This window comes from Zasmidium cellare, assembly GCF_010093935.1.
Source record: "Zasmidium cellare ATCC 36951 unplaced genomic scaffold M409scaffold_14, whole genome shotgun sequence".
Classification (NCBI taxonomy): Eukaryota; Fungi; Ascomycota; class Dothideomycetes; order Mycosphaerellales; family Mycosphaerellaceae; genus Zasmidium; species Zasmidium cellare.
In genome coordinates, this window is record NW_022986958.1 from 1 (window position 1) to 24854 (window position 24854).

A 24854-nucleotide genomic window follows, 5' to 3' on the forward strand; every position below is an offset into this window, starting at 1 on the left:
TAACTACGTCGACGACTAAAGTAGAGCTCTTATTACTATTATATATAGCGAGGGAGATAATAGGTCTATATAGGCTATTCGAGTAGATATAGTTTAATCCGGAGTAATAGCCTCGTATTCTCTATAATAACTAGTAAATAGTAGAACTAATCTAGAAAGAGAGACCTTAGCTAATATCTAAACTAAAGTACGTCGATATCTATAATCTCTAGCTAAAGTAAATCTACAAAGATAGTAAAGTTACGGTAAGCTAGGTTTAGACTAAAGATATACTTTTAGATAGCTTTATAAAACCCCTATTAATAGAGAAAAACAATTACTTTATAAAGTAGTTAGGCCTAGTCGATCTTTCTATACGGATAGATCTAGGTTACGCTTTAGAAGAGGAATATCCTTAAGATATATAGATATTATCTAAAGTAGAGTAAAATCTAAAGGGGTATATCGTAGGCTAAAGTACTTTAGGAATACTAGTCGAGAGTATAGAGTACGCTTACTAAGATACTAGATAGTTAAGCCCGGTCTACCCGGCCGCGGACTTAGATAATAATAATAATATTACTACCTTTTATTAGTACCTACTTTTATCCCTATCTTATATTAGTTTACCTTTATAGGTTATTAGATAAACGCGTTATATAGTAGTAAAGATCTATAGAGTAGCTATATCTTTCTTTTTAAAAGTAGGCGGGCTCTATATATAGAATAAAGTATTATATTTTACTAATCTAAACTTATACTCCTTAATATCTACCTCTACTTAACCTCCGATACCGTCTAGTTATAATCTAGAGTAGATATATATTAGTCTAATACTTTAAAGCTAGAGTAGTTAAAACTAGTAGTATATTATAAAGAAGTATAGTAGTTTAGCTAGTTAGCGAGGTCTTTAAAGGGTAGTAGTATACTCCTAACTAGCGGATAGCTCTAGAGATATATAGGTCGGTACCCGCGGCGTATAGAGAGAGAGGGAAGGAGATTCGGTCTAGAGAGGATAAAGAAGAGAGAAAGAAGACGCGTAGTGGGGCGGCTTGGGAAGTTATACAACCCCACCGCGCCCAGGCTAGAGCGCAGCGCTCATTTCCTGACGTAGATGCGCCCGTTCCCCGAAGCAGAGCAGCGTCAGGGAAAGGACGTCGTTGGTTTGTCTTGGCAGCATCCGTCACGGCCCGCTCCCAGCCAAGAAATCAATGTGGCGCAGATGAGACCGTGCATTGGGAGCACTAGCCACACGTGGCTCTCTGTCTCGTTACAGGGTGTGTCTCGCCACATCGGGACGGACGTTATTGCAGTAGTTACCACATTTATTTTGGATTTATCAAAATGTGTATAGGTAGGTATCTTCCAAAACCACCCCATCTCTCACTCTCTCCTCCACTCCACTATAACTCATCCTTCCCCTTGCTGTCCGCCGCCTTCTTCCTCCTCTCACAAACCGCCGGCGTCCCCACCTCCATACGATAAACACACTTCTCCTCCTCCATAATCTTCCAAATCTCATTCTCCTCACTACACGCCAAAATCACCGTCGTGCTACGGTTGGGCCCATTCCAGCAATGCTGGCCGTTCTCATGCTTCATCGCGTACCGCTCCCCACTGCCCAAACCCTTCCCGTTGCTGGGCAATTCCTCGTCCACGACGACCTTCTCCATGCGCACGAAGGACCCCATGTTCGTGTGTCCGCCGCCTTTCTTGGGTTTCTGATTCGTCTTCTCCAGGAAACACAGCTCGTACGTGTACTCGCCCGAATCCGTCTCGACGCAGACGCCCTTGAGCGCGCGGAAGACGTCGTCCGGGCCGAAGTCCTTGGCGAGGTCGTCGGTGTTGTCTTGCAGGTCTTTGCGGTGGTCTTCGAGGGTCTTTTTCGCGGCGTCGAGGCGGTTGCGCGCGTCGGTGACTTTTTTGCTTTCGTTCGCGTTGCCGCTGGGGGAAGAGGCCAGGATGCCGTTGTCGATGAGCGTTTGGCGGAGGTCGCGCAGTTTGGAGTCGACCCAGTCGCGGAGGGTGGGTGGGAGGTAGTTGGTGAAGGAGTATACTGTGTGATGTTAGTGGTTTCCATGATGCTTGGACTTGGTGTACTCACAAACTGCCGTCTCGTCTTCCTCTTCCTCGGCATAGTTATCCCAATCGAGACCATTCTCCTTGTCCTCCTTCATGATCTCCTCCAAATCACGCTCGTTGGCAGAGTTGGGCGTCGAGCCAACACCATAACTGGCAATGTAATCCTCCCACGCCTTGACAGCTCTCTTGACACCCTCATCGTTGAAGTTGGGATTGTACTCCTCATGGAATTTACTCAACACCTCCTCCAACTTCTCCAACCGCGTCCTACTCGCCAACAAATCCCCCCTCACCGACCCCAACTGCGTCCTCAACTCCTCCGTCCTCCGCCTCCCAATCTCCACCAACTGCCCCAACTTCCCACCCTTCGACGCCCCTCCACCACTGACCACCTTCCCCGCCTCCCTCCTCTGCGTCTCACTCAACTCTTTCTCCAAATCCTTCACTTTCAACTCCGACCCCTCAATCTCCGTCCCCAGCGTCTGAATCCGATCCTTCACCTGCTGCCTCAACCGCGCCGCCTCCTTCACGAGCTCATTCCGCTTCCTAAGCGCATTGCCCGCGGCTTTCTGCCTCGCCTCGTCGTGTTTCCGCCATTCCTTGCCGATCTCATCGCACTTGTCTTTGCACTTCCCTGCTATGCCTTCCCACTCTTCGCTCCCGTCACAGCACAGATCGTAATCGCAGATTCCGTCGTTGACGTTCGTGAAGGGGACGTAGCTGGAGATGTGGCCCTTGTTCTTGCAGTAGAACCCGGGTAGGGCTGCGGTGGTATTTACAGCAGACGACGCCGCGCTGTCTGCGGGTGTGTGTGGTGAGAGGGGCGAGAGGTGCGCGCAGGCTGCGGTGCCGGGTTCGTCTGAGCCGTCCGGGCAATCGCAGTAGTCGTCGTTGACGCGGGAGAAGGGAATGCTGACTTTCGGGTTCGATATACAAGTGAAAGAGGAGGAGTCTTCGTAGAACTTGGCGACTGGCGGGCTAAGGGTCAGTACGAGGCTCAATGGCTGCCAGGGTGTCCCAAGTTTGGGGATTGATTGGAGGTAAATGCGTACATTCGGGGCCTACGCCTCGTGGGCGAGATGCCGTTGTTGCTTGGGCGGCATATTCCAAGGCTACCAGCGCCGCTACCACTCGTCTCATCTTTGTCTGTAGAAGGGATTGGGGAGAGGAGGGGGGAGGAGAGGGAGAGTTGTTGATGATCTGGCAACTTGTTCGCCAAGCTGTTGCTGCACGTCTCAGGGTCCGTCGATCTCACCAGCTCCACCACCAACTTTCGACTGCGACTTTGTTTACTCTACCTCACAACTCAGTGCACTGTGCTCTTCAACGAGAACTGATGAATCCGGAAGAGACGCAAGACTTGTTCGTTTGCGGCGATGCTCTCGATTCAGCAGCGATATACGACTGGGCCTAGGGCATCTTCACAACATCCGTCAACGAAAATGGCACGCGTACTATCGTTGAATCCGGTCTCTAGAGCGAAGACCTGTCCGGAAAAGCCAGCATCTGCAGTGAATGCAGCAGTCGAAGTCGGCCGACTCCCGTGCTTGCCTACAACTAAGTGTCGTACGTGAGAGGTGAGGGGCGATGAGCAGAACCCAATACCAGATCAGTGGAAGACAGTTCGCCATTCTTCTTTTATATCCCAAAATTGAACACACCTCTCTCTTCGCCATGTCGTCCCCGCATTCCTAATCCCCCGAACTTCCTGATGTTCTACGAACTCTTCATCATTGTCGGAGCAGCGTTCCTTGCTTTCTGGGCTGCACGGACTTTCACGTCGAAAAGGAGAGGCGGCAATTCCACAAGAGCTGGGTTCCGCCAATACTCAAAGACCTGGCGCTGAGCGGTGCGTAAATCGATAGCCTTCTTAAAGTCTTCCTCTTCGCATTGCGCACTATAACTGGGTTCGGGTGGCAGACCGCGCAGATGATGAGCACGTCCAAAGCTCCTACGCCCAACAACACATTCTACGAACCAGAGATTCATCGTTCCCGGGGTTCGACTCTAGAAGAAGGATCGCAAACTCCTCTCCTTCGAGCATGTCGATCGACTTCCCTCCCGGCCGACAGGCCTCTCAAGAGTGCCATGGCCAACACTTCGTCGGCAAGCTCGCCAGGCTCTGAAGAGAAGCATGCACACTTCGATGACCAACACCTTGAAGTTGAAGCCATTCCCCGCCGGTCGGCAACGGACCCTTGGTATGGATACGAAAGCAACATCCCCGTCCTCTATCTACGCCGATTGAGCGCCACTCCCGCGGCCGAAGAGAGGACGTCCCTCCATGAAGAGGAAGGATTGTTCCACAACTCGCCATAGAACGACGACGCTGATTTAGGCCAGACTGGAGCACAACAGACCGAGGAGGAGCTGGATTCAGCGGGTCAAGACCTCCTTGATACGCAAGGAGATGTTTCTACGCCCAGCGATGAAAGCCATGACAGCGGACAAAGCATTCTGGATCTTGATCACGATGGCACGGAGCTAGAAGACGGTCGAGGAGATCAGATCAGGTTTACAATCGTCCGGGCCGCTACTCCGCAGTCACCTGGCCACGAACACGAGAACTACCGTGAGCACGCGAATATGCTGTGCGAGTGGTCTGGTGAAGTCAATGAGCTGCCTCGCATTGATGAATCCGACGCCCAGACAGATGAAGGCGATGAAGAACCCTCTACCTCGAGCAATACCCTGAAAATCGAACCGAAACGTCGATCGTCCGAGACCTACGCAAGAACACTGGCCTCCGGTCGAGCATACGGAATGCGGCGCATCAGTTCGATGAGTGAGATGTTGCGACTCAAAGGCCGTCTTCGAGTCCCTGCTCTTCTATCACCAAAAGCTGCACCTGCGTGTCCAGCAATCACTGCTTGCAGCATCCGCATCTTCGAGCCGCCGAGGTTGAACACAGGTTCGTGTTGCTGACTCTTATAAAAGCTCAGAAGGTTTACTCACTTCTAAATTCTCAGTATACGAGTCGCCCTCCGAATTCGAAGGCAAGCAGACAGCCCATACAGTGCAATCGGACCATGGCACCGTTCGGATGGTTTGGGAGGAGCCAGCAAATTCGGCTTCCAGCAGTGTAGCGACAGTGTTGGTAGATGACTCTGTCGGAGTTGCACCCGCGGACGATATCGAAGATCATGTTGTGCCCCCTTCACCAAGAATGGAGCGTGTCAAAACCAAACTCACCGTCTGGTCGTGGGAGAGGGAATTCGGTGATGAGTCGGACGACAGGCCTCCATGGTCACCACTCATTGACCTGAGCGACGAGCGGTGTCGTGTAGTCAATCGACAATCCGACCACAGCCCACTTTCTGAAGCACCGCTAGCACCACCAAATACAGCCCGTCAAAGTGGTCAGTCCTCCGCGAAGCAATCCGAACCTCAAAGCCCAGCGCCAGAACTCTCGGATGATTCCACCGAAGAATCCCCCATCGAACTGAGAATACGTCCAAAGTCGCAGACCGCACTGCCGACACGCTCGAACACTCCAGAGAACCTCTTTCTGGCACCACCCCGTCGAAGCAGCCTCCCCGCCTCCCCAAGCATCGCCAGGAACCTCTCCAGCCTCGGCACCGACGACATCCGATTCCGCTCCCACCGCGACTCGGTCGAAATTACCCACGGCCACATCAAACGGCACGAAGAAGAGGGGCCTATCAACCAAGAACTCCTCAACTCCCGCGACTCCTTTGACCTCACGAAATCGAAGATGGCGGCAAGGTACCCGCGAGCGCCGACACCTACCATTCACAGATCGAGACTTGTGGTGATGAGACCTATTGCCGATGCGAGTCCGCCTACTTCGATGGCGAGGTTGCGACCGCAGCCGGATGAGGAGGAGAGGCATCCTGATGAGCATGATAATTGTCCTATTTGTGAGGAACATCGGCCGAGGTGGTTTGAGTCGAAGCACAGGACGTGGTGAGGACAAGGTGGATGGATATGCGATCTGGGTAGTCTCTTCTTCAAGGCCCAGTCCTATATCTTCTTCCTCGCAAAGATCTTATGCCGAGGGGTTGACCCTCCCAGCTCGGTCTCATCTACTCTTATAACCACCCTCCACGATATGACATACACCTCTCTTGCTCTCGCTCTCACTCTTCCCAGCCAACCACAAAAATCACATATCCCGAACCTGATCCAAAATGCCCTCCCCTCACAAACGCCAGCCCCCATAATGTTCAATAGATCCCAGCACTTTTCTAATCCACCGAAACCCCCTTCATCTTCAACTCCTTCCGCGCCTGCTCAATCTGCTGCGTCAACTCCTCATGCGCCTCGGGACAATCGTTAAACGTCAGCACGCCCCAGCCGAGTTTGAACAGGAGGAATGCGCCGAAGGAGATGAGGGCCCAGAAGGGGAGCTAGACGTACATTCAAAACTGTTAGTATAGTATAGATGGAGGATTTGAGCTGGGTGTGGAAAGGTGGTGATGGAACGTACGTAAGGAACAACCTCTTCCTGGATTTTCGCGGGGAAGGGCAGGAGGCCTAGGAAGCAGACTGTGTAGAGCTATGGAGTTGTCGCATCAGCACTCAAAGTTTTTGGTTTTGTTCGTGTGATATTGGAGGCGTACGGAAGCGACCAAGAGGCCTATAGAGAGCGTTTGTTGGGCGCGCGTCATTTTTGACTGTCTGTGAGTGGTGGGTTGGTTTTAAAGGAGTGACTTGAAGGGAAGGGTTTCTTTGCGCTTGGGTTGTGGGCTGGCTGCTGTTCACACGTTGCAAGGAGGTGGTGTTGGAGATGGGGGGCTGGATTTGGTTTGGTGCAACGGGCGGGTCGGGGCGGAAGGCTTGTGTGGTCAGGGGTCTGGTGTGACTTTCACTCGGGTTGTCTTCACATGCGAAGTGCCACTATCGTGCCTTTTCTGCCTACCGCATGATTCGTTGTTGAGCACGATTTTGAAAGCATCAGAGTGATCATTTCTCGCTCGTGACGTTCTCCCCCAATTCATGGGCAATGAGTTTAACAGATACTACGTTCCTTTGGTTATTCTCTTGCTACTGCTATGAATGTTTTCTCCCAATCTGCAACACGTGGAAACATTGCTAGCATAACATCTGCCTAAGATCAGCAATGATATGCGAACTTCTGTGCGAATAGTGTCTAGTGCAGGTTGTAACTTCCGGGAGAAAGAACAGGTGCGTTGATGGGCTGGAATTGCTTTTAATAAGGCTACAAGAATGGCTCGCAGCATTTGAATATGTTCAAGCGAGATGCTATCTCATCAAAGTAATATCCATGGCGTCTTAAATCCTAAGTGTAACACCTACAGTATATTCGGTGGACTTGAGACCGTCCTCTGGAAGCTTGAATGCAATGTTGAGTGGTGGTTCATACCCTATTCTTGGACTGCCCACGCAGTCTGAGAAACTAACCATCCACAGAAGCCTTCGTGCGAAGCCCCTTCTGCGATGGACGGCGAAAGGCGTTAGTGAAGAAGTTCTTTGTTCCCGGATCCGGCGAGCGAATGGCCCTGTGTCCATTCACGAGGATCATGTTGCACGAGTCCACACGCAGTATAACTACCCTGAACATCCATTGGAATTCTACTCACCCATCCCATCAGCAAAGCCTCCATCCTATCATCATCCCCAAAATAAACAAAACCCCAACCAACCATGCCCCCAAAAGGAAGCAAAGCCACCGGCCCCAGCTCAGGCGACAGCTCTCGCGTCCGCCAAGCCGTCACCAAAAAGACAAAGGACAAGAAAACCGACAAGAAGGAAGAGAAACCACCACGACCAAAAGTCCTCGAGCGTGAGGAGAAGAAGCAGGCCAAGAAGGACGCCAAGGCGGAGAAGAAGGAGAAGGCTTTTGAGGATCTCGAGGCGGGGGTTACTCCTAAGGTGGTTAGTCGGAAGCTGGGGTCGAAGGCGAGGGCGAAGACGAGGAGTCAGGATCGGAAGGCGAAGGAGGCGGGGCGGGTTGGGGATGAGGAGTGAGAGGTGGGGAGAGGTGGGTGGCACGGCTTGGGGGGGTGGAGACGTGTTGCGCTGTGCAGGAGGATGAAAGCTTGTTGCATGGCGAGATGGACATCGTGTGCTCTAGGAGGAATTAATGGCGGAGAGCCGTAGCAACGAAATTCGAATAGTGAGGATACATTCGCCATGTGTAGCTTCCAGGTGCACTCTTGTCATTCGGGTAAGTATTTCGCCGTTACGTGGTTGGATATGCCGCATGTAATGTACCCTACGCCGAGTCCATGTTCGCTGATGGCAAGAAGTGTCGTTCGAGAGCGGGGGCAATTCAGTTGAGTAGGTCATGTCTGGAATCGCGACTCTAAAGTCTACCGTCACAAACCACCCCTTTCAAGCTCTGCACTCAGCTCGGGAAGGTGCGATTAGTCGGGACATGGGCATGCAAACGCCACAGGCTTCTGCCATTTTGTGCATGCTGGGTTGGGTAATTTTCAGATTTGCAGCATCTGGCCGATTTGATATTCTGTCGTTATGTCATTCTTCATCAATCTGCAAGAATGGAAATCCCCCTTGCAACGAGGTTCACTTGAGCGGCGACGTATTGGTTCTTTGCTGAAATCAATCAAGTTCATTCTGGTGAGGCCTGCCGATGCCCTGGTAACGTCGCCAGCAAACTGTTCAATGCCTGGCTACAGAGAGGAGTAGGGCACTGCAAATTTTCCACGGCATCCAACGCACGGATCTGCAGTGTCAAGTTGTTCTGATCAGCCGACAGCCTTGCACTTATCGATCAAATGAACTGCACTTACCAAATTGCTGATTATTTGCTGAGCGACTTCGAATTTGTTCGGGGGAAAATCGTTAGTATCAATTGCTCCGAAAGCAGCAAAAACCTTGCTCGCTCCCGCTGCCGTGAGCACGAATTTGTAGAAGATGTTGCGGTCAAGCCCCAAAGCGTCAACCAAGGAGAACGCTTCCAAGGCTGCAGCGAGATGAGTGCCAATAAGCAGATCTTGGATTGTCTTTGCTGATATGGTGGAAGTCGTATCCGACGCAACCGGTGGCTTTCTGTTGCCGAGATACAACTGAACGGGAGCACAGTCATCGTGCGTTCCAAGCCCAGATCCTTTCGCTGCGAGAAATGTCTGCTGAGTGACCGTAGAGAGAGGCAGCGGACAGCGAGCCTTCCTAGCAGCCGAGATGACAAGATGCTTTTCCTCAAGGTCAGCTAGTATTCGAACCCCCTACCTCAAGTACATACCAAATCTTTCAGTATGATGGCGAGAGATGAGTACGGCGGCCGATCCATGTCTCTCAGGTGTGGCACGCGCTCACCGTAGAGCCAAGATGCAGCGCTGCTCGCCATGACTTCCCTCTCTAGCGACTCCAGATCCATCCCTGCCAACATCGCCAAGCCAGTCGTCTCGACCGCTGCTACAATGTGGACTCCGACGAGAATTTGATGGATCATTTTGAGGGCGAACGCACTGCCGGCAGGACCAGGGACGTGAAAGCGATGTGCACTCAAAGCCTCGACGACTCGGATTGCATGATCTGGGATCTCGTCGCCGCCAGAATAGAGGATGGAAAGTGATCCGTCTGCTGCTCGGTTGGCACCGCCTGAGACTGGGCAATCTAGAACCATAACGTCGCCGCGATCGAGGTCTTTCGACATGGAGTGACTGATCCGAGTTGCATCGTCGGGCGCTGCTGTGATGCAAAGCAGGACGATGGCATCTCGAGGCAGTCTTACAGCTGCTCCACTGTCCTTATCAAACAAGACGTCGAAAGCTTGCTCTGCTGTAGCAACCATGACGACAAGAACTTGACATTGGCTGAGCTCCACGACCGCTCTCGGGCTGTCTGCGGTGCTTCCTCCCGCTTCGCTGAATTTGATCCTGGTCTTCTCTTGAATGTCATATCCTATTACTTGGAAGCCACAATGGATGAGTCGTGAGGCCATCCCGAATCCCATGCTCCCGAGACCGATGAAGCCGACATGGTTGGGGTCGTTGCTGTGTGACATGCCGCGAATTGAATTTCGAGAGCATCAAATTATGAAAGACAACGACAACCTGAAAGATAATTGAAGCAGATTCGACTCACCCACTGATCGAGAGAGCATGCCGTTGCGGTTCTTACGGCCCTGGAGCAACAATTGCTGCTCCTTCGGGTAATATCACAGCCGAGGAGCAGGTTTGCTTCCTCATCTGGCTGTACCGCTGCTGCCAAGTGATGGTTGGTTTTGGCGTATGGCATGCTTGTAGCCCACAGGCCTCGCACTCCTCATCGCTGATGCTCTGAGTACTTGCGGATGGCACAAGCATCGCGTCTTCGAGACGTGACGTGAAGTCAATTCGACTTTTGCGCTATGTGCGGCTCGTCCCGACATACGAGACCACATGTCCGGCAGTCTCTCCCGACGAGACATCACTTCTTAACAAGCGATGAACTGGCACGACACGGCATTGGTGACTTGCCTCTGAAGACTCCCAAGCAACGGGAAACTCTCTAGTCCATGAAGGCTGGCCCTGGAGAATAGCAAGCGACAGCGTCCCGGACATGGCCAACGAAAACGACGACTCCATCGAAAAGGCCTTCCAAGCACTATCTCTCAACACAAAAACCACAGAAGCAGTCACACTCCTCTCGGATGCCAGCAAAACCCACGTCGAAATCCGGGAGCGACTGGCAGATCCTCAAACCCTGAAAAGCCTCATAGAAATCATCGAATGCAACCTCTCCGAGTCACTACCTACCGTGGACCGAGCCCTGCGCTGTCTCGGGAACGCATGCGCAGATAACAACTCTGGTCGGGATGCGATCACCTCTCTAGGTTTCAGCTGGGCGATACAATGCCTACGATCAGACGACGAGGAGACTGGGATTCTGACGACGAAAGTTCTGTACAATATCTGTTCGGATCACGAGGGTTCTCAGCAGCAATGCTATCGGGAGAAAGTACATTTGGAATTGGTGAGGTTTTTGAATCTGGATGCTGTGGTTGAAAGTGAGGAGTATACTTTTGCGGTGGATTTGTTGCTTTGGATTACGGGGCATAAAGCTGCGCTTGAACCGACGTTGGATGAGCCGCTTCCTGATCACCAAGTGGCTGCTTTGCTGAGGCTACCGAGATTGTATGCAGATCAGAGCGATCTCGACAACTTCGGCTCTCTGGTTGAATCTGTCCTTGCCTTCCTTCGCGACACGACAGTGCAGCAGCAGATCGTGGAGTTGCAGGTGTTCATGGGTATTTGGACGATCCTGGAACTGGTTGAGGACAGGGGTACTTCGCTAGATCCTGAGGTGGAGCAAGACGCCGAAGATCTGAAAGTCCTTGCGCCTCTGAGCACCAGTCTGATATGGTGCATGTCAGACTTTGCAGCGCGTGCAGATTTTGCACAAGCCCATGCCAATGAAGTGTTGCGCAGTGTTCCAAACGATCACCAGGATGGCGACCATACGGCAATGGAGGTTACTGGGCTCGTTGATCGCTTGATAGAATGCATCCGAGACCATGCAGATGACGAGTTCGACGCAAAACGAGGTATCGACGGATCGCTATACACAGCAGCGTGCGAGACCCTTGGTAACTTGCTCTGGGGCAGCACGCCAGAGTACTCATATTTGGTTGGCGAGGAGGAGCTTCATGCTCCGTTGTTCCGCAGGATCATTCGTAGTGGGAACGGTCCCTCAGTAGCTGCGATCTTGCACTCGATTTGTGGTCTCTTGATCCAGCTGTCTCGTCCCTCAAGAAAGGTGCGCGAAGAGATTGGTGCCCACGAGGAAGCGTTGGCTGCGCTCGAGATACTGTGCCGGCATGAGATGTCCCAGATCAAGCAAGACAGCGTCAAGCTACTCAAAGCGCTTGGCAAAGATTGCCCTCGCAACCAAGAGCGCTTCACGGACTTGGCGCAAGAGGTCTTGCAAGCGATACGGGCTAGCAATGACACAACAATGGCGGGTGCTGAGCCAAGCTGAACGAATCATTCATCTTGCAACTTTGCCTGCAAATCTGCGTCTAGTCCAGGAATCGCCATGCTCAAGATACTCTTGACGAGTCACTATGAGCGACTTCATGAGATCCTCATTCTGCGCTATGCGTGCACCGCCGAGCCATGCGTTCTTGAGCGGGTCTTGAGGCTGTGCCACTCGAACGAGGTAGCTGTCGTCCATCTGACTTCTCAACTCGGCCTCCAGTCGATCCACAAATCCGGGGAGTTTGCTCGTTCCACCAACGACTTCGACATTCGCAAGGAAAGGCTGCCACAGACCTTTTGGTAAGGCGTTGAGACTTTGCAAGATGGTGCCGGTAATGCCTTCTTGCTGCATGCCCAGATCACTTGGAGTGAATATGATTTCGGGCACAGTAAAGCGCTCATTCCCAACCGGCAAGACCATCTCACTGGCACCTCCAATCCCCAATCTTCGCATCTTTGCGCTCTTGCTAGGATCGTGAGGCCGTGCAAATCCACGCTTGAGCAGCTCGTAGTCTGGCAAGACATAGTCGACCACAATGCTTGCATCGATCTCTCTGGGATCTCTTTGTCCTCCTTTCCATACTTTCTCAAGATTCGTAGTGAACGATGTGGAGTCCTCTACCACGTAGCAGACATCTTCTTTGATTTCCTGGCAAATCCAGTCTTCCCGGTGCATGTCCATCGTCCGACTCAGCATGGCTTTGAGATGATTCGTTAACGTCTTGCCCCCGATCTCCAGTCTTCGACATGTTGAGTGGAGTGGCTTTCCGTGATACAAAGGCGTGACAGTTGTGTGAGAATGCCCCGCATCAACAAGCAGTAGACATTCCAGCGGAACACCATAAGATGGTTGCGTAGAATCTGCAAATGGTGAAGGCGCATACGCATTCAACGCCGGCGAAACCGTCCTGAACAGACTCTGAAACTCAAACTCCTCAAAAACCATCTCGTCCGCATTCCTCTGCAGCGCCACAGGTGCATTCGGCGCCTCTGTCAAGATCAGATTCGTTTCGTGCGGATCGCATTTCAATGGACTTCTCTTGTCTAGAAAGGTCCTTTCCCAGACGGCTTTTTCGCCTTCCCAGTTGACGATATAGCCTTTCTCCACAGGCCGTCGGATCTGTAGTTCGCCAAAATCACCGCAATCATCGAGTTCAGCGCCGACGTAGGTGAGTTTGTCGCGCTGAGAACGCGCTATGCAGTTGGCGATTAAATGGCAGTCGTCGAGTTGAGGGTCGGTTCCTGGTGTGCTGAAGCCGGCTTTGATGCTGTGGGCGCCGTTGTCAAAGATGAGTGTTTTGGATGCTAGGCCATCTGCCTTTTGCGCGGACGCGCTCGTTTGTTTTGATTTGGCCATGCCATAGAGTGGTGGTTGGTTCTTGTTGGAGATGTTGTTTGGGCAGGAGGTGAGGTTCAAAGTTCGGGCTCGAACTTTGCCGCGACGCCATCCCACCTTTCATGTGATCGGACAAAATTTCGAACACCATCTTAGCTCTTGAAGACATACCACAACGAGATGGCGCCTCCGGCGGCGGATACACGAGCGCTGAATGAGTTGATCGCATCAACTCTGGCCCTGCTGAAGCAGTTTCCGTCCTCTTTGAGCCCATCCAACATGACATCCGCAACGACTATCGCGAACCCACCCAACCCTCTCCAAGTACTACGCGATTCCGCCACCCTACTGAAGGCACACACCACCAAAGTCTCGCTTCTGGCGATCAACAAACCTTTCACACCCTCTGCAATCACCAAAATCCTACTCGATCTCAGTGGAACATGTCTTCCCGCGATTATGAGCGCGGTGCAAGTCTGCGAGCAAGAGAAGTCGACATGGGGCTCTTTGATGGGGAAGGAGATTGGAGTCAGGATATTGAGGACATTCAAGGAAATGGAGAACCTGCTTGCGGAGCTCAAGTCGATCGCGGATGGAAACAGTGCACCTGCAAGACGTGACAGTCTTAGCTCGACTGGTGTCGTCTGGGAGTCCTGCGATGCGCTGATCGAGTTGGAGAAGGTTGGGATTGCTGGACTGGCAGTGAAAAAGGCGGAGCAATACAGAGACTCGATCAAGGATGCGATTGAAGAGCTGCAGGAATGGAGAGAAGGCAGCGATCCAGACAACGAGGGTCAGGCGGATGAGCTGCTCGACAGCGATGACGAAGGTGTCGATGGCGATGCGGAAAGCCTCGACGACATCTTCAATGCAGCGAACAGCATGCCCAAGGACAGACCTGAGTTACGGCAGCTGGTGGAGGAAGCAGAAGGGAAGCTTAAGAAGATTGTTCTACTTCACACGGCGTTGGTGAAGAGGCGTCTGAAAACGTTCAAGGCTTCGGAGCAAGCTCATGTTGAGGCATTGGATGCAATCCTACTTCACTTGAAGACGGCACAATCTGGTGTAGACGACCTTGCGGGCAGCTTCTACGACTTGGACGACAATGGCGCCAAGAGCGAGCTCGCAAAGTGTGTCGATGAGGCTAAATCTGCCTGCACGATAGCAAGACTGAGCTGGGAGGGTAAGGAGGACGAGTTTACAGCATGGAGTAAGAAATGGGAGGAAGCGATCGGATGAACAGACATTACTGCATCGCCTCTGCCGCTAACTACCAACAACATTTGAGAATGTCTAAGTGACTATCGGAAACATCCACCAGAGATCGTCCTCCACCAATTTTTGCAGTCAACCCTCCCGGAATTGACTCCCTAGAGAGCCAGCACAGCCAGACCGGCAAGTCCGACAAGCGCGCCCTCAAGACCCATCCTCGATGCAGCGCCGGTAGAGGAGGCCAGCGATGCCGAAGCAGTGCCAGTCTCCGAAGTACCAGTCTCCTCAGAAGTGCTTTTGGCGGAGACCTCGTTGTTCTCGGATCCACCAGTGCTCTCAGACGTCTCAGTGGCACCCGACTCGCTGGCAGTACCGGTGACGGTGCTGTTCGAGTAGCCGGTTGGGGTGGCGGTGCCAGTTGCGGATGCGGTGGCCGGCGCGCTGCTGTTCCTGGAGCCAGTTGCGGATCCAGTTGGCATGGCAGAGGCCAAGGCGGCGCAGACGTTCGAGGGCATGGCAGTAGGCGCGGCGTAGGACTGGCTGGCGGAGGAGAGAGCTGCAGCGCAGATCTTCTCGCCTGCTGTGAGAGCAGCTGAAGGAAGCCGTGTCAGTTGCTTTGCTCGGTGCTCATCATTGAAATCGGGGCTACTCACTGGTGATGTCGTCAGGAGTGCAGTCAGACTGGCACAAGCAGGGAATGAGAGCCTGCTGAACAGCCTGTCGACCAGTCGTGCATTGGCAGCTGAAGTCAGTCGCCTGACAGCTGGAAGCGCCGACTGCTTGGGTGAAGCACGACATCTATCGCCATTGTCAGTTGATGATCATCCTTGAACAGCAATTCTCGCACTTACAGCACATCTTGGTAGCTCGTTAAGCTGAGCCAATGCCAGGCCGGAGGCGGCGAACAAAAGAGCAACAGAAGACTTCATATTGATATGTGGGATGGTAAACGAGCGGCAAGAATCAAACGATCAACGGTTCTGAGGTTTTGAATCTCGAAAAGCACGACGACTGGCTGGAGAAAGGAGTGATTGTGACGACGACGAACTCGGCACACCCAATGTTAAAGTCACCCGCACAAGACTCGAGCACAGTCCACTCCACGAAATGGAACTTGCTCGATGGTTCAAGGGCGACCGTCGACCCGGACAAGGAATACCTCTCTAGCTACACCTATCACGCTGTGCGAGAAGGCCTGTTAGGAGACAACACTCTGGGGTCGGCAAATGAGAGTCTCAAATGCAGACATTAGACTCGAGGTCTGTGTCTCGGCGTCGAAGTTAGCAGTGCCATCGGCTGTCGCCCGACTAACACGGGGAACAAGGTCGAGATTTCTGGCGCTTGTTAGTCCTGCCGGCAGACGACTTCGATCCAACGCTACGAAAGAGCCGGAGGCTTAGCATCTTACTATACCGCCAAAACCCGAGTCTGGCGAGTGCTGCGAACAGCATCCATCTCATATGGCGTTGCCAGACAAACTGCACCCACGAAACACTTTGACTCTCAGGAACACCTTCCATCCCTGAGCTGTCAAAGAACGAACGAGCCCAATGGCATTCCAGGGCCCCGGACTGTCTTCCGGTACGAAATGCAATGATCCCAGTATACTTTTGTAAGACAACACATTTCACAAACCCTTGTCCAAAAAGCCCAGCTAGGAGGTTCCCAGGAATCAGGGGAAATGTTCGAGCGAGGTTCAGCCGAAAAGAACTTGAACGGAAGATTGAGGGTAGCAATCGAGCAGCAGCACAATAATCACGCCAACACGAAGGCTTACGAGCGTATTCGAATTGACAGTTCCCTCAAACATTGGCCTTCATCGACGTATTTGAACCCACTCAATCGCGCCAAGGCCAAAAGACAGTGCAGCACTCTAGCCTTGCACTCCCTGGCAAAATACCCTACAGAATCCCGAAATTTGCATTCCAGTCCAGTCCAGTCCAGGTGAGCAAGACATTTAATTGAACAGAAGACCCCTCATCAGACAACCTCAACACCCTCCAGCCAAGCCAAGTTCGATAAAGCAACGTACGTACAGTAAACGACAGTCTCTCCAGCACCCCTCCCTCCGTGACAGGAGAGAGGTTTTCGAATGAAGACCGCATCCTGATCCTCTTGCATCTCATCCTCTATCTCACGAATATTATTGCAGGTCCCTCCCTCCCCGTGAACGACTGTTCTATCCCATGTGTTTCCCACGCCTTTCCCACATATCGAACAAGCTTATTCCCTGCCCTGGCCTCTCAAAATCTGTCACATCCCAGAACGAGGGAAGTCCTCCTCGAGCACCGCCCTGCATACTAAGACTCACACGTGCCTCCCTAACAACGCTGCATACCCTCGCATTCGTTGCATTTGCATGTGCATGACCCAACCAACATGCTGTACAACAACAAAAACAAGTCAAGTGGAACGAGGTTTGATCTTAATAACATCTTGATTTTCTTTCTAGACTACAGTTCTATTTCTTCTTTCCCTTTCCTTTCCTTTCCCTTCCCTTTCCCCAGTCGCCTGGTGGACAGCGATAGCAATAACAGATTTATGATGCATGATCTACAAGTTTCTCGTCAAAACACAAACTCCCCAATCATCCGTTCATTAAACGCCATGCTCTTCTCGATTCAATATCAATCAATCATCGTGCCCCGCCATCTACGACGAAGGCACCGCCATACTGCCCGCCCTCGGCCTCTGAATCCCGGGCTCATCACTCTCATACTTGTCCCAATTGTCGAGAATATTCCCGATCCGCGGGGACTTGGTCAGACGGTAGACGTCCTCAAAGTACTCCTTGGTGAGCTCAAAGGGCTTCGCCGTGACGTTGGGGATGTACTTGCCGACCAGCTTGCCCGGGTCGATGCTGGTCTTGTGGATCTTCTTGAGGAGGAAGGAGCGGAAGGGCTTGACGCCGGAGCGCAGGAAGGTGCTGTGGAAGGGGACGTCGATGCCCTTGAGGGGGATCGTGGCGAAGCCGCGCTCGAGTTCGAGGGGTTTGGGTTTGGCTTCGGTTTGCTTGGCGCACTCCTTGATGATTTGGACGAGGTGGGATTTGACATCTTCGAGGCTCATGGTTTGCATGAGCTGTTGGATGTCGATTTTCTGCGTCTTGAGGTAGTTGCAGACGTTGGTGAGGGTGTCCAAGGCGCGGAGATCACCGGCGCAGACGTACTGCTGGTTGTGGACGTTCAGGTTGACGATTTCCAGCAGCCAGTCGGTGGTCTCGGCGATGTTCTCGACAACGTACTGCAGAGCTTGCTCGTTGAAGGTCTTGCTAATACGCGATGGGTTGACAGCGCACATGGAGTAGTTGGACCGGCCGGCCTCGTCACGCTCGACGGCGACTTGCATCGTCAAACCACGGTAGAAGACGACAGACACCAAGCTCTCGATTGGCATGACTTCTGCGAGGGCGGCGAGTGCACTGTACTCGCCGAGAGAGTGACCAGCGAAGCTGCTGTCACGCTGCACGAGGCCCTTGGCACGCATGTCCTCGAAGGACGCCTTCTCCATCAGCGTCAGAGCTGGCTGGGTGAATTGCGTGGCGGACAAGAGACCAGTAGGCGAGCGGTAGGTGTAGGAAGTGGTCTCCTCGCTGATCTCCTTGAAGATCTTCTCCGAACGGATGCTGCCATCGGCAGTGACAGTCTCGAAAGTCATGTCCATGTAGTTCTTGCGAATAGCCTTTCCACGAGCACCACCAAAGTGCACAGTGAACTCCTTGGGGTTGTTCTTGACGATGTGGGTGATTGCGAAGCCTGGGAAAGTGTTAGCCCATCCGTCATCGAGAGATCTTGAATCTGCTTACCATAGTTGTCCATGAAGTGCTTGTCGGCACGATCCCACACTTCCTTCGCGACCTCGCTGGAGTTGTACAAATCCATACCCATTCCTTGCTCTTGCGAACCTTGGCCAGTGAAGACATAGGATGAAACTGGCTGCTCGACCTCAGCTTCTGCGAGCAAGACCTTCTCTTCGGTCTCTGCCTTTTGTGCCTCGATCTTGATGATCTTGCGACCAGCGACCATGCCGACGTGTTGAAGCTTCACTTCAATAGTGTCGTCAGGCAGAACCATGCCAACAAGCGAAGCATGGAAGCTACGCACACGGCCGACATTATTCTCAGCTGCCCAAGTCTCCACGAGGCTGCGAACAGCTGCGCTGGAGTACATGCCGTGGGTGATGGTGCCAGGTAGGCCAGCATATTGCGAGAAGACGCGAGAAACGTGGATGGGGTTGTAGTCACCCGAGACACGCGCGTAAGTCTCGTTTGACGATGGGGCCTTCAGAACAAGAGGAGTCTTGCCGCTAAGTGGGATGGGGTTCTCGAAGTTGACAGGCTGGTCCAGAGCAGAACCGTTGCGGGTTAGGTAGTCCAGTACTGGGTTGCCATAAGACGCTCCAGCTTCGTACTCGACAGCGGCGATCTTGATAATCTCCTTGGTGGGCAGCTCAAGCTCGACATTACCAAGCGTCTCGACAGAGGAGAAGATGGTCCTGTTCTTGAACCTCACCAGACTCTGCAGCTTGAACACGAGAGTTTGGCCGAGAAGGTCCACATCTGTATTTTCCAGCTTGAACCACTCCTTGGACTGCAAGACTGCGACATCCTTGGTTGATCCGAGATGCACTTGAATGGGCGTCTCGACCTTGCGCTGGAAGGTATTCTCGAAGTCAGTGTAGGCGCCACGGTACAGGAACTGGCTGGTGACTTCCATTACTGGCTCGCCATCGCGATTAATCGTGCCACAAACCTCTACCATCTTGCCAGATTCTTGGTTGATGACGGCGTTGACTTCCGCGGTGGTATCCAGAATATCGCCCTTCTTGAGGGGAGCAGCACCTGGAATCATGCGGAAGCCGTTGGAGAGATGGACAAGCTTAAGCAAATCACCATCAATCTTGCGAGGGAAGATTGGCTTGGTAATGGCCTTCCAGCCGACAACGATGGCAAAGTCCATGGGTGCGAAAACCTCCTTGCCAGGACGATCGACGAAAGCCTCGCCAGTGTTGCCAACGGCATGGACGAAGTCGTTGATGGCCTCACTCGTTACAGTTGCGCGGCCACCATCAAAACGAGACGTGACTGGCGTATCGAATGGGACAGCTTCGTCGCCGAACCAGATGCGGTAGTAGAATTCCTTGATCTTGTCATTGCGTGCTTCCATGACCTCGCGAATAGGAGCGTAACCGGTCTCTGGGTGGTAGGTGAAGCGCAGGGGGAGTGCGACTGGGCGGCCCGATGCCGTGCGGTCCTCGATCATCTTGACAACGATCTCGTTCTCCGCTGGCCTGCTGACCTCGACAGTCTGCACGTATTGGTTGCCTTGCGAGGGCTCCTTGATGGTAATGGCTGTGCGCTTGGGGTCGTTTGGATGAACAATCTCCACAACCATGCCGGGCGTGGGTGCGAAAATGCGGCGCATCGGGTTTGTCTGGTATCGTTGGCCTTGGACAAAGACATCTGCAGTAAAGAGCGCATGTCGCCAGTTGTGGGCTTTGCCGGCCAGGAGCTGCATCCAGTTGTCGACTGGTGGTAGGGTGGTGCTCGAGACAGCCGACAGGCGATACAGAATCTTGTGCTCAGTCTCATTGACTGTGAGACCCTCGAGGTTGGTGTCATCACTGGCTTCGATGAGCTTGCCACCGAAATACTCGACTCGAGGGATTTTGTTCTCGTTGCCATTGTAAAGGTCCTGGGTCAGGCTCTTGATGTGACCTTGGTGCACGGCGTCCAAGATGTCCTTGATTGGCTCGTCGACCACCTTTGAATACTTGACAGACATTGGGCCTTGCAAGATAGCAACACGGCCAACATCTTGGTCGACAACGGCATCCAAGTCCTCGGACTGCCACAGCGAGTCCTTCTTGAAGAAGAACTCGAAGGTGTCGTCCAAGCAAGGCACGAAAGGCACCGGCTTCTGGCCACGGCGCTGGCAGAGTAACAAAAAGTGCTGGCAGTCCTGGGCGTTGATGAGTTGGACGTCGCACTCTGGATACGTCTCCAACACCTTCTTGACAGTGTTGAAAGGATCGTCGAGCTCGCTGTAGTTCTGGACGATTGATCCAGTGCCATCAGCCGGTGCAAAGCGCTCCTCGATACGACGAATGAAGTCGCCAGTCAGGCGAGCCAACGACTTGTCAATCCACCTGTTCTGGTGCTTGACATACATGAGCTCGACCATCCGGCGAAGAACTTCGCCGTACGTCATGTCTTCGAGATCGACGCTCTGGCCGGCCTTGTTGCGACCAAACCACGGCTTCTGGAAGTCATCGTTCAGCTTCTTGATAATGTACTCGCGCATCTTCTTCAGTTCTGGTATACGCTTCGCCTTGTCCAAGCTGAAGATCTTTTGATCCATCTCGGCCCAGAACATGATGCCGCGAGTGGCGAGCTTGTGAATGGGCTCACCCATCTCAGATCGCACGGTGATGACGCCGCCAGCTGGGCCTTTGTACGTCCTCTCCCACTCGTGGTCCTCAAGACCAGGTGCATCCACAATAGCTTGCTTGGCCATCTTGGACGTGTATGCTTCTTTGGCGACCATAACACGGCTGCCGAACAGAACACCGTCAAATGGCATTGGCGGGTAGCCGAACTTCTTCGCCCATTGCCCGTTGAGGTATGGATAGGTGTCTTCAGCGCCACCAAAACCAGATCCAGCCAGAAGAACAATGTTCTCGCATCGTCTAATCCTGCCGTACATGGACAGGATAGGCTGATGGAAATCTTCGAAAGAGTGATGCCCGCCACCACGGCCACCGGTCCATTGGAGTATGACTGGGAAAGTTGGGTTGGCCTTGGCAATGTTGATGACGGCCTGGATAGCCTCCATAGATCCAGGCTTAAATCCAATGTGCTTGATACCCAGCGTCTCGATGTACTCGTTTGCAACCTCGATCGATGGAACACCAGCACCAATTGTGAGACCTTCAATCGGCACACCTTCAGCGCGGAGTCTGCCAATCATCGGGATTTGCCAAGCCATGGCTCGCGGGTTGACATAGATCAAGTTGATTGTGATACCACGACCAGCTGGAATGGCTTTCTCGATCTTAGAGATAGCCTCAGTCATGCTCTTGTCGTTGTAGTATCCACCGCCAGCAAGCTCAATCTCGTAGCCGGCTTTCATAGTCGATGCAACAAAGTCCCAGGGCACAGTGCAAGGTGTCATACCAGCAACCATGACCGGTGGAAGTCCCAGCGTTCTGCTCATCTTGGTGTCCACGAACGTCTGACCGACCGAGTCTTTCGCAAGCTTTGGTCCGTACTCTTTCAGCCAGTCCACGGCATACTTCACCGCATGCTCAGCATCACGGTCGAAGATTTCTGGCTTGTAGCCAACTTCTGTGTTGGTGCCATCCATGGTGCCGGCCAGGATGACTCGCACACCAGTGCCGTCCTTGTTTCGGTTGGTGAGAACACCGAGACCCGAGATGCCACCTGGGCCAAAGTCGAGGATGTGGGTGGCGTTTGGCATGACGGTGGCCTTCTCCCAAAGCACTTGCTCTTGACAGATCATCTTTACCAAAGCTGCGGTGATGTTGGCACCCTTGTTCTCTCGCAAGTCCTCGCCCGTGAAGGTGTCGAAAACGGGAATTCCAAGCTCATCAGAGGTAAAGTCGATCTCTGCAAGATCTGTTTGCAGGTGCTTAATAGCCTCGACTAGGTATGGGCTGTGGAAGGGAGCGGTGATTGGGAGGAATCGATTGGTGAAGCGCACCTTGCGCTCAGTGTGTGGGATACGAGTCTGGTCGAGTCCAGTGGGTGCCTTGATCTTGCGTAGCTGCAGGTTCAGGCCGTATAGTGACATAGGTGGACCGGTGACGACAAAGTTCCTTGCGCTGTTCACGAGCGAGATGCCAATGTGACGGTCTTCAGGAAGATGTTGGTTGGTGGTGGCAATGAGCTTGTCCACTGTCTCGCGAGGCAAGTCTCGAACCGTGAGCATAGGTGTAGGGGCACCCTCGCCGGCGTCGATGGAGTCTTGCAAGACATTGGGCGCGAGAGAGGTTCGTGGGTAAGCTTGTTGACTTCGAGCTCCGATCCAGAACAAAATGGTCAGGGCATTTCTCGCCTGCTTGTCGAAGGTCTCCCAATTCGACGAAGCGGCGATGGCTGCAGCAGTGACCACACCTTGCGAATGTCCGGTCGCTCCAGCCAGTCGGTCTCGTACGTGGCCTGGGTGAGTGCCAAGTACTCTGCAGGTCACTACGTAGTGTGCAAGCTGAGTGAGACCGATCAAAGGGAAACTGACCGGGGCAGAGACGAGATAGTCTGTGTCTGGTTGCGTGTCCTTGTTGTCCAGCCATCGCAGGATATCAAGGCCTTTGGCGTAGCTCTTGAAGGCTCGTTGGTCGCGAGAGAGGTATTGAAGGTGTTGCGCAGCGACGTTGAGAAAATCTCGGACAAGCGAAGGATAGGTGTTATAGATCTCCCGCAGCTCATCAAAGTATTCCTCAATGTTGCCCTGTCCGCCGAAGACGGCGTAGATGTAGGCATTCTCGTCAGCAGCTTCGCGCAAAAGAGCAGATTCGTGAGCTCTGATGGGTCGCTTGACTGCTGCTCGGGCTGCGTAGTATGCTTGTACGGTGACAAGTTTCTTCTCCACGATGCCGGGCAGATTTGCAGCAATGGCGTGGACCTCATTGCCTCGCAAGAAAGCCCGCTCGAATTCCTGCAGGACGAGCTTCAGAACCTCAGTGAAGAGTTCCGGATCCTCGCCCTCTTCCACCTCCTTGGCTACAAAGCCAATGTAGCGAGCCACAAGCTCAGTGACTGATGACGGCTCGTCATCCTGAGCAAGCTCGTCTGTGGGTTCTGGGAGAGTCTGGAGGAAGGCGTCTTTGAGTTGCGTGGCGTTGAAGTGGAGGGCTGTCGGTATTAAGAAGTTGTATTCAAGCGAGCCATGGGTGAGGGTGAGAGGGCGAGAGACTGCTTGTGATCGTGGCGTGGAAACACCAGTCTGCGAGCCGGACTGATACATCTTGCGTTTGGTGTTTGAGGGCGATTCGGCTGAGTCGAACTGCACATTGGGCGTCAGTTCCTGCGTTGGTGTGCTCATGATGGATGTCTGCAGCAAGCTCTAGCGCATGGCCCGCGCAGAGATTGAAAGTCGTGTGCTTGCTTCTTGTTCACTTCAGAGCTCAGCCAGAGCGAGTCTGTGCCTCGTGCAACTGGCCGGCCGTACTGATGAGTGAACCGAGCAGTGGACACGTATGGGAGAATATTGGGTATTGCGGTGCCTGTCGTTCTCGCACTCACGTTGTGGTGACGCTGAGCAAATCAAGACGGGGAAAATCTCATTTGACAGCTGTTTTTCATCCAAGCTCCAATTTCGGGCTGGTCAGGCGGCGAATGTGGGCAAGTCGCAAGCTCAGACACTTCCAGCACTCCCGCGGCGGTGACGCTCGTGCAATGGTGCGGTGCAGAGGGTGTAGTGAAGCAATGGCGACGGCGACAAGTGGGAAAGTGAGGAGGAGAGCGAGGGCAGGCTGGAGGATAAGATTCAGAAGGTCCAGCAACCCCAATGCATATCATTCACTCTGCGTGAGCTCGTGGTGCTCCGAGTCTATCTGTGGCGCTGGGCCGGTTGAGACGGGGATTGTCGGTGGTGGGAAGTGCTTAACCGCCGTTTAGCGCATGGCGGCGTCAACCTGCATCTCGACGGAATCTCGACGCCTGGGATTGATGGACGGGGTGGGACGATTCAATGGTGAGGACACCTGTTCTCTGCCCTAGGATCCATATCATGGTCTCAGCCAGACCATTTCAATCAGCATCAATCCAAGGGAATCGCTTGATTGTAGTTGTTGCTGGGAGAAACAAGGCCAAAGTGACGTCTCGGTCGCATGGGCCTGCAGTCGCGCCGGCCCAGCACTTTTGAGCTTTTTCGTGTGGGGAAGCACGCACGGCAAGCAAGCGTGAAGCTCTCTGCTACTCAGCACAACGAGGCCAGCAGAAACACCCAACCTGTTGACCCTCACCTCAACGCATTCGCCCCCAGACTCTCCCGCAGCTCACCACCTGGCACCACCTGGAGACGGCGTGTTGGGCCTGACCTCACTCCCATCCGCACAGCACGTCTTATCGCAGGATTGCCCCATCCACCAGCCCTTCCATCCGCGCGACACTCTGCTGGATATCACGGCCTCGCCCCGAAAATTCTGGCCATTGCACTCTTCGACCTTCCGCACATCCTCCCGACACCACTCCCATACACCTACACTCCCCATCACTGGCCTGCGCTCCCAGTTGATGCCGACGCTCTTTACCTCATAATACGCCTGCGCTCCTCTTAAAACACCGCACACGCAATCACCGGACCGCACCCGCCAAC

General features: G+C 53.2%; 10 protein-coding genes across 10 annotated transcripts; 4 read left to right on the forward strand and 6 right to left on the reverse strand.

Annotated features, from left to right (window-relative positions):
- Window positions 1–1382: 1382 nt before the first annotated feature.
- Window positions 1383–3201, reverse strand: M409DRAFT_21789 (uncharacterized protein; the record flags this gene model as incomplete). Its single annotated transcript, XM_033806030.1, has 3 exons — window positions 1383–2035; window positions 2084–3031; window positions 3114–3201. 3 exons carry the CDS (start codon window positions 3199–3201, stop codon window positions 1383–1385), a joined length of 1689 nt encoding a protein of 562 aa, XP_033668521.1.
- A 994-nt stretch (window positions 3202–4195) lies between these two features.
- Window positions 4196–5992, forward strand: M409DRAFT_21790 (uncharacterized protein; the record flags this gene model as incomplete). The annotated part of the gene is made up of 3 exons (XM_033806031.1): window positions 4196–4262; window positions 4400–4972; window positions 5031–5992. The coding sequence occupies 3 exons, from the start codon at window positions 4196–4198 to the stop codon at window positions 5990–5992; spliced, it is 1602 nt and encodes a 533-aa protein (XP_033668522.1).
- A 277-nt stretch (window positions 5993–6269) lies between these two features.
- On the reverse strand, window positions 6270–6692 carry M409DRAFT_21791 (uncharacterized protein; the record flags this gene model as incomplete). The annotated part of the gene is made up of 3 exons (XM_033806032.1): window positions 6270–6431; window positions 6512–6580; window positions 6645–6692. The coding sequence occupies 3 exons, from the start codon at window positions 6690–6692 to the stop codon at window positions 6270–6272; spliced, it is 279 nt and encodes a 92-aa protein (XP_033668523.1).
- A 997-nt stretch (window positions 6693–7689) lies between these two features.
- On the forward strand, window positions 7690–8013 carry M409DRAFT_53630 (uncharacterized protein; the record flags this gene model as incomplete). Its single annotated transcript, XM_033812428.1, has 1 exon — window positions 7690–8013. One exon carries the CDS (start codon window positions 7690–7692, stop codon window positions 8011–8013), a length of 324 nt encoding a protein of 107 aa, XP_033668524.1.
- Window positions 8014–8617: 604 nt separating this feature from the next.
- M409DRAFT_65779 (uncharacterized protein) lies at window positions 8618–10015 on the reverse strand (the record flags this gene model as incomplete). The annotated part of the gene is made up of 3 exons (XM_033816658.1): window positions 8618–8731; window positions 8799–9200; window positions 9251–10015. The coding sequence occupies 3 exons, from the start codon at window positions 10013–10015 to the stop codon at window positions 8618–8620; spliced, it is 1281 nt and encodes a 426-aa protein (XP_033668525.1).
- Window positions 10016–10551: 536 nt separating this feature from the next.
- On the forward strand, window positions 10552–11970 carry M409DRAFT_53632 (uncharacterized protein; the record flags this gene model as incomplete). The annotated part of the gene is made up of 1 exon (XM_033812429.1): window positions 10552–11970. One exon carries the CDS (start codon window positions 10552–10554, stop codon window positions 11968–11970), a length of 1419 nt encoding a protein of 472 aa, XP_033668526.1.
- Window positions 11971–11979: 9 nt separating this feature from the next.
- Window positions 11980–13326, reverse strand: M409DRAFT_65781 (uncharacterized protein; the record flags this gene model as incomplete). Its single annotated transcript, XM_033816659.1, has 1 exon — window positions 11980–13326. The coding sequence occupies one exon, from the start codon at window positions 13324–13326 to the stop codon at window positions 11980–11982; it is 1347 nt and encodes a 448-aa protein (XP_033668527.1).
- Window positions 13327–13485: 159 nt separating this feature from the next.
- On the forward strand, window positions 13486–14544 carry M409DRAFT_65782 (uncharacterized protein; the record flags this gene model as incomplete). The annotated part of the gene is made up of 1 exon (XM_033816660.1): window positions 13486–14544. The coding sequence occupies one exon, from the start codon at window positions 13486–13488 to the stop codon at window positions 14542–14544; it is 1059 nt and encodes a 352-aa protein (XP_033668528.1).
- A 131-nt stretch (window positions 14545–14675) lies between these two features.
- Window positions 14676–15446, reverse strand: M409DRAFT_21797 (uncharacterized protein; the record flags this gene model as incomplete). The annotated part of the gene is made up of 3 exons (XM_033806033.1): window positions 14676–15109; window positions 15171–15315; window positions 15369–15446. 3 exons carry the CDS (start codon window positions 15444–15446, stop codon window positions 14676–14678), a joined length of 657 nt encoding a protein of 218 aa, XP_033668529.1.
- A 1723-nt stretch (window positions 15447–17169) lies between these two features.
- On the reverse strand, window positions 17170–23579 carry M409DRAFT_21798 (uncharacterized protein; the record flags this gene model as incomplete). The annotated part of the gene is made up of 2 exons (XM_033806034.1): window positions 17170–18272; window positions 18323–23579. The coding sequence occupies 2 exons, from the start codon at window positions 23577–23579 to the stop codon at window positions 17170–17172; spliced, it is 6360 nt and encodes a 2119-aa protein (XP_033668530.1).
- Between the last annotated feature and the right edge of the window lie 1275 nt (window positions 23580–24854).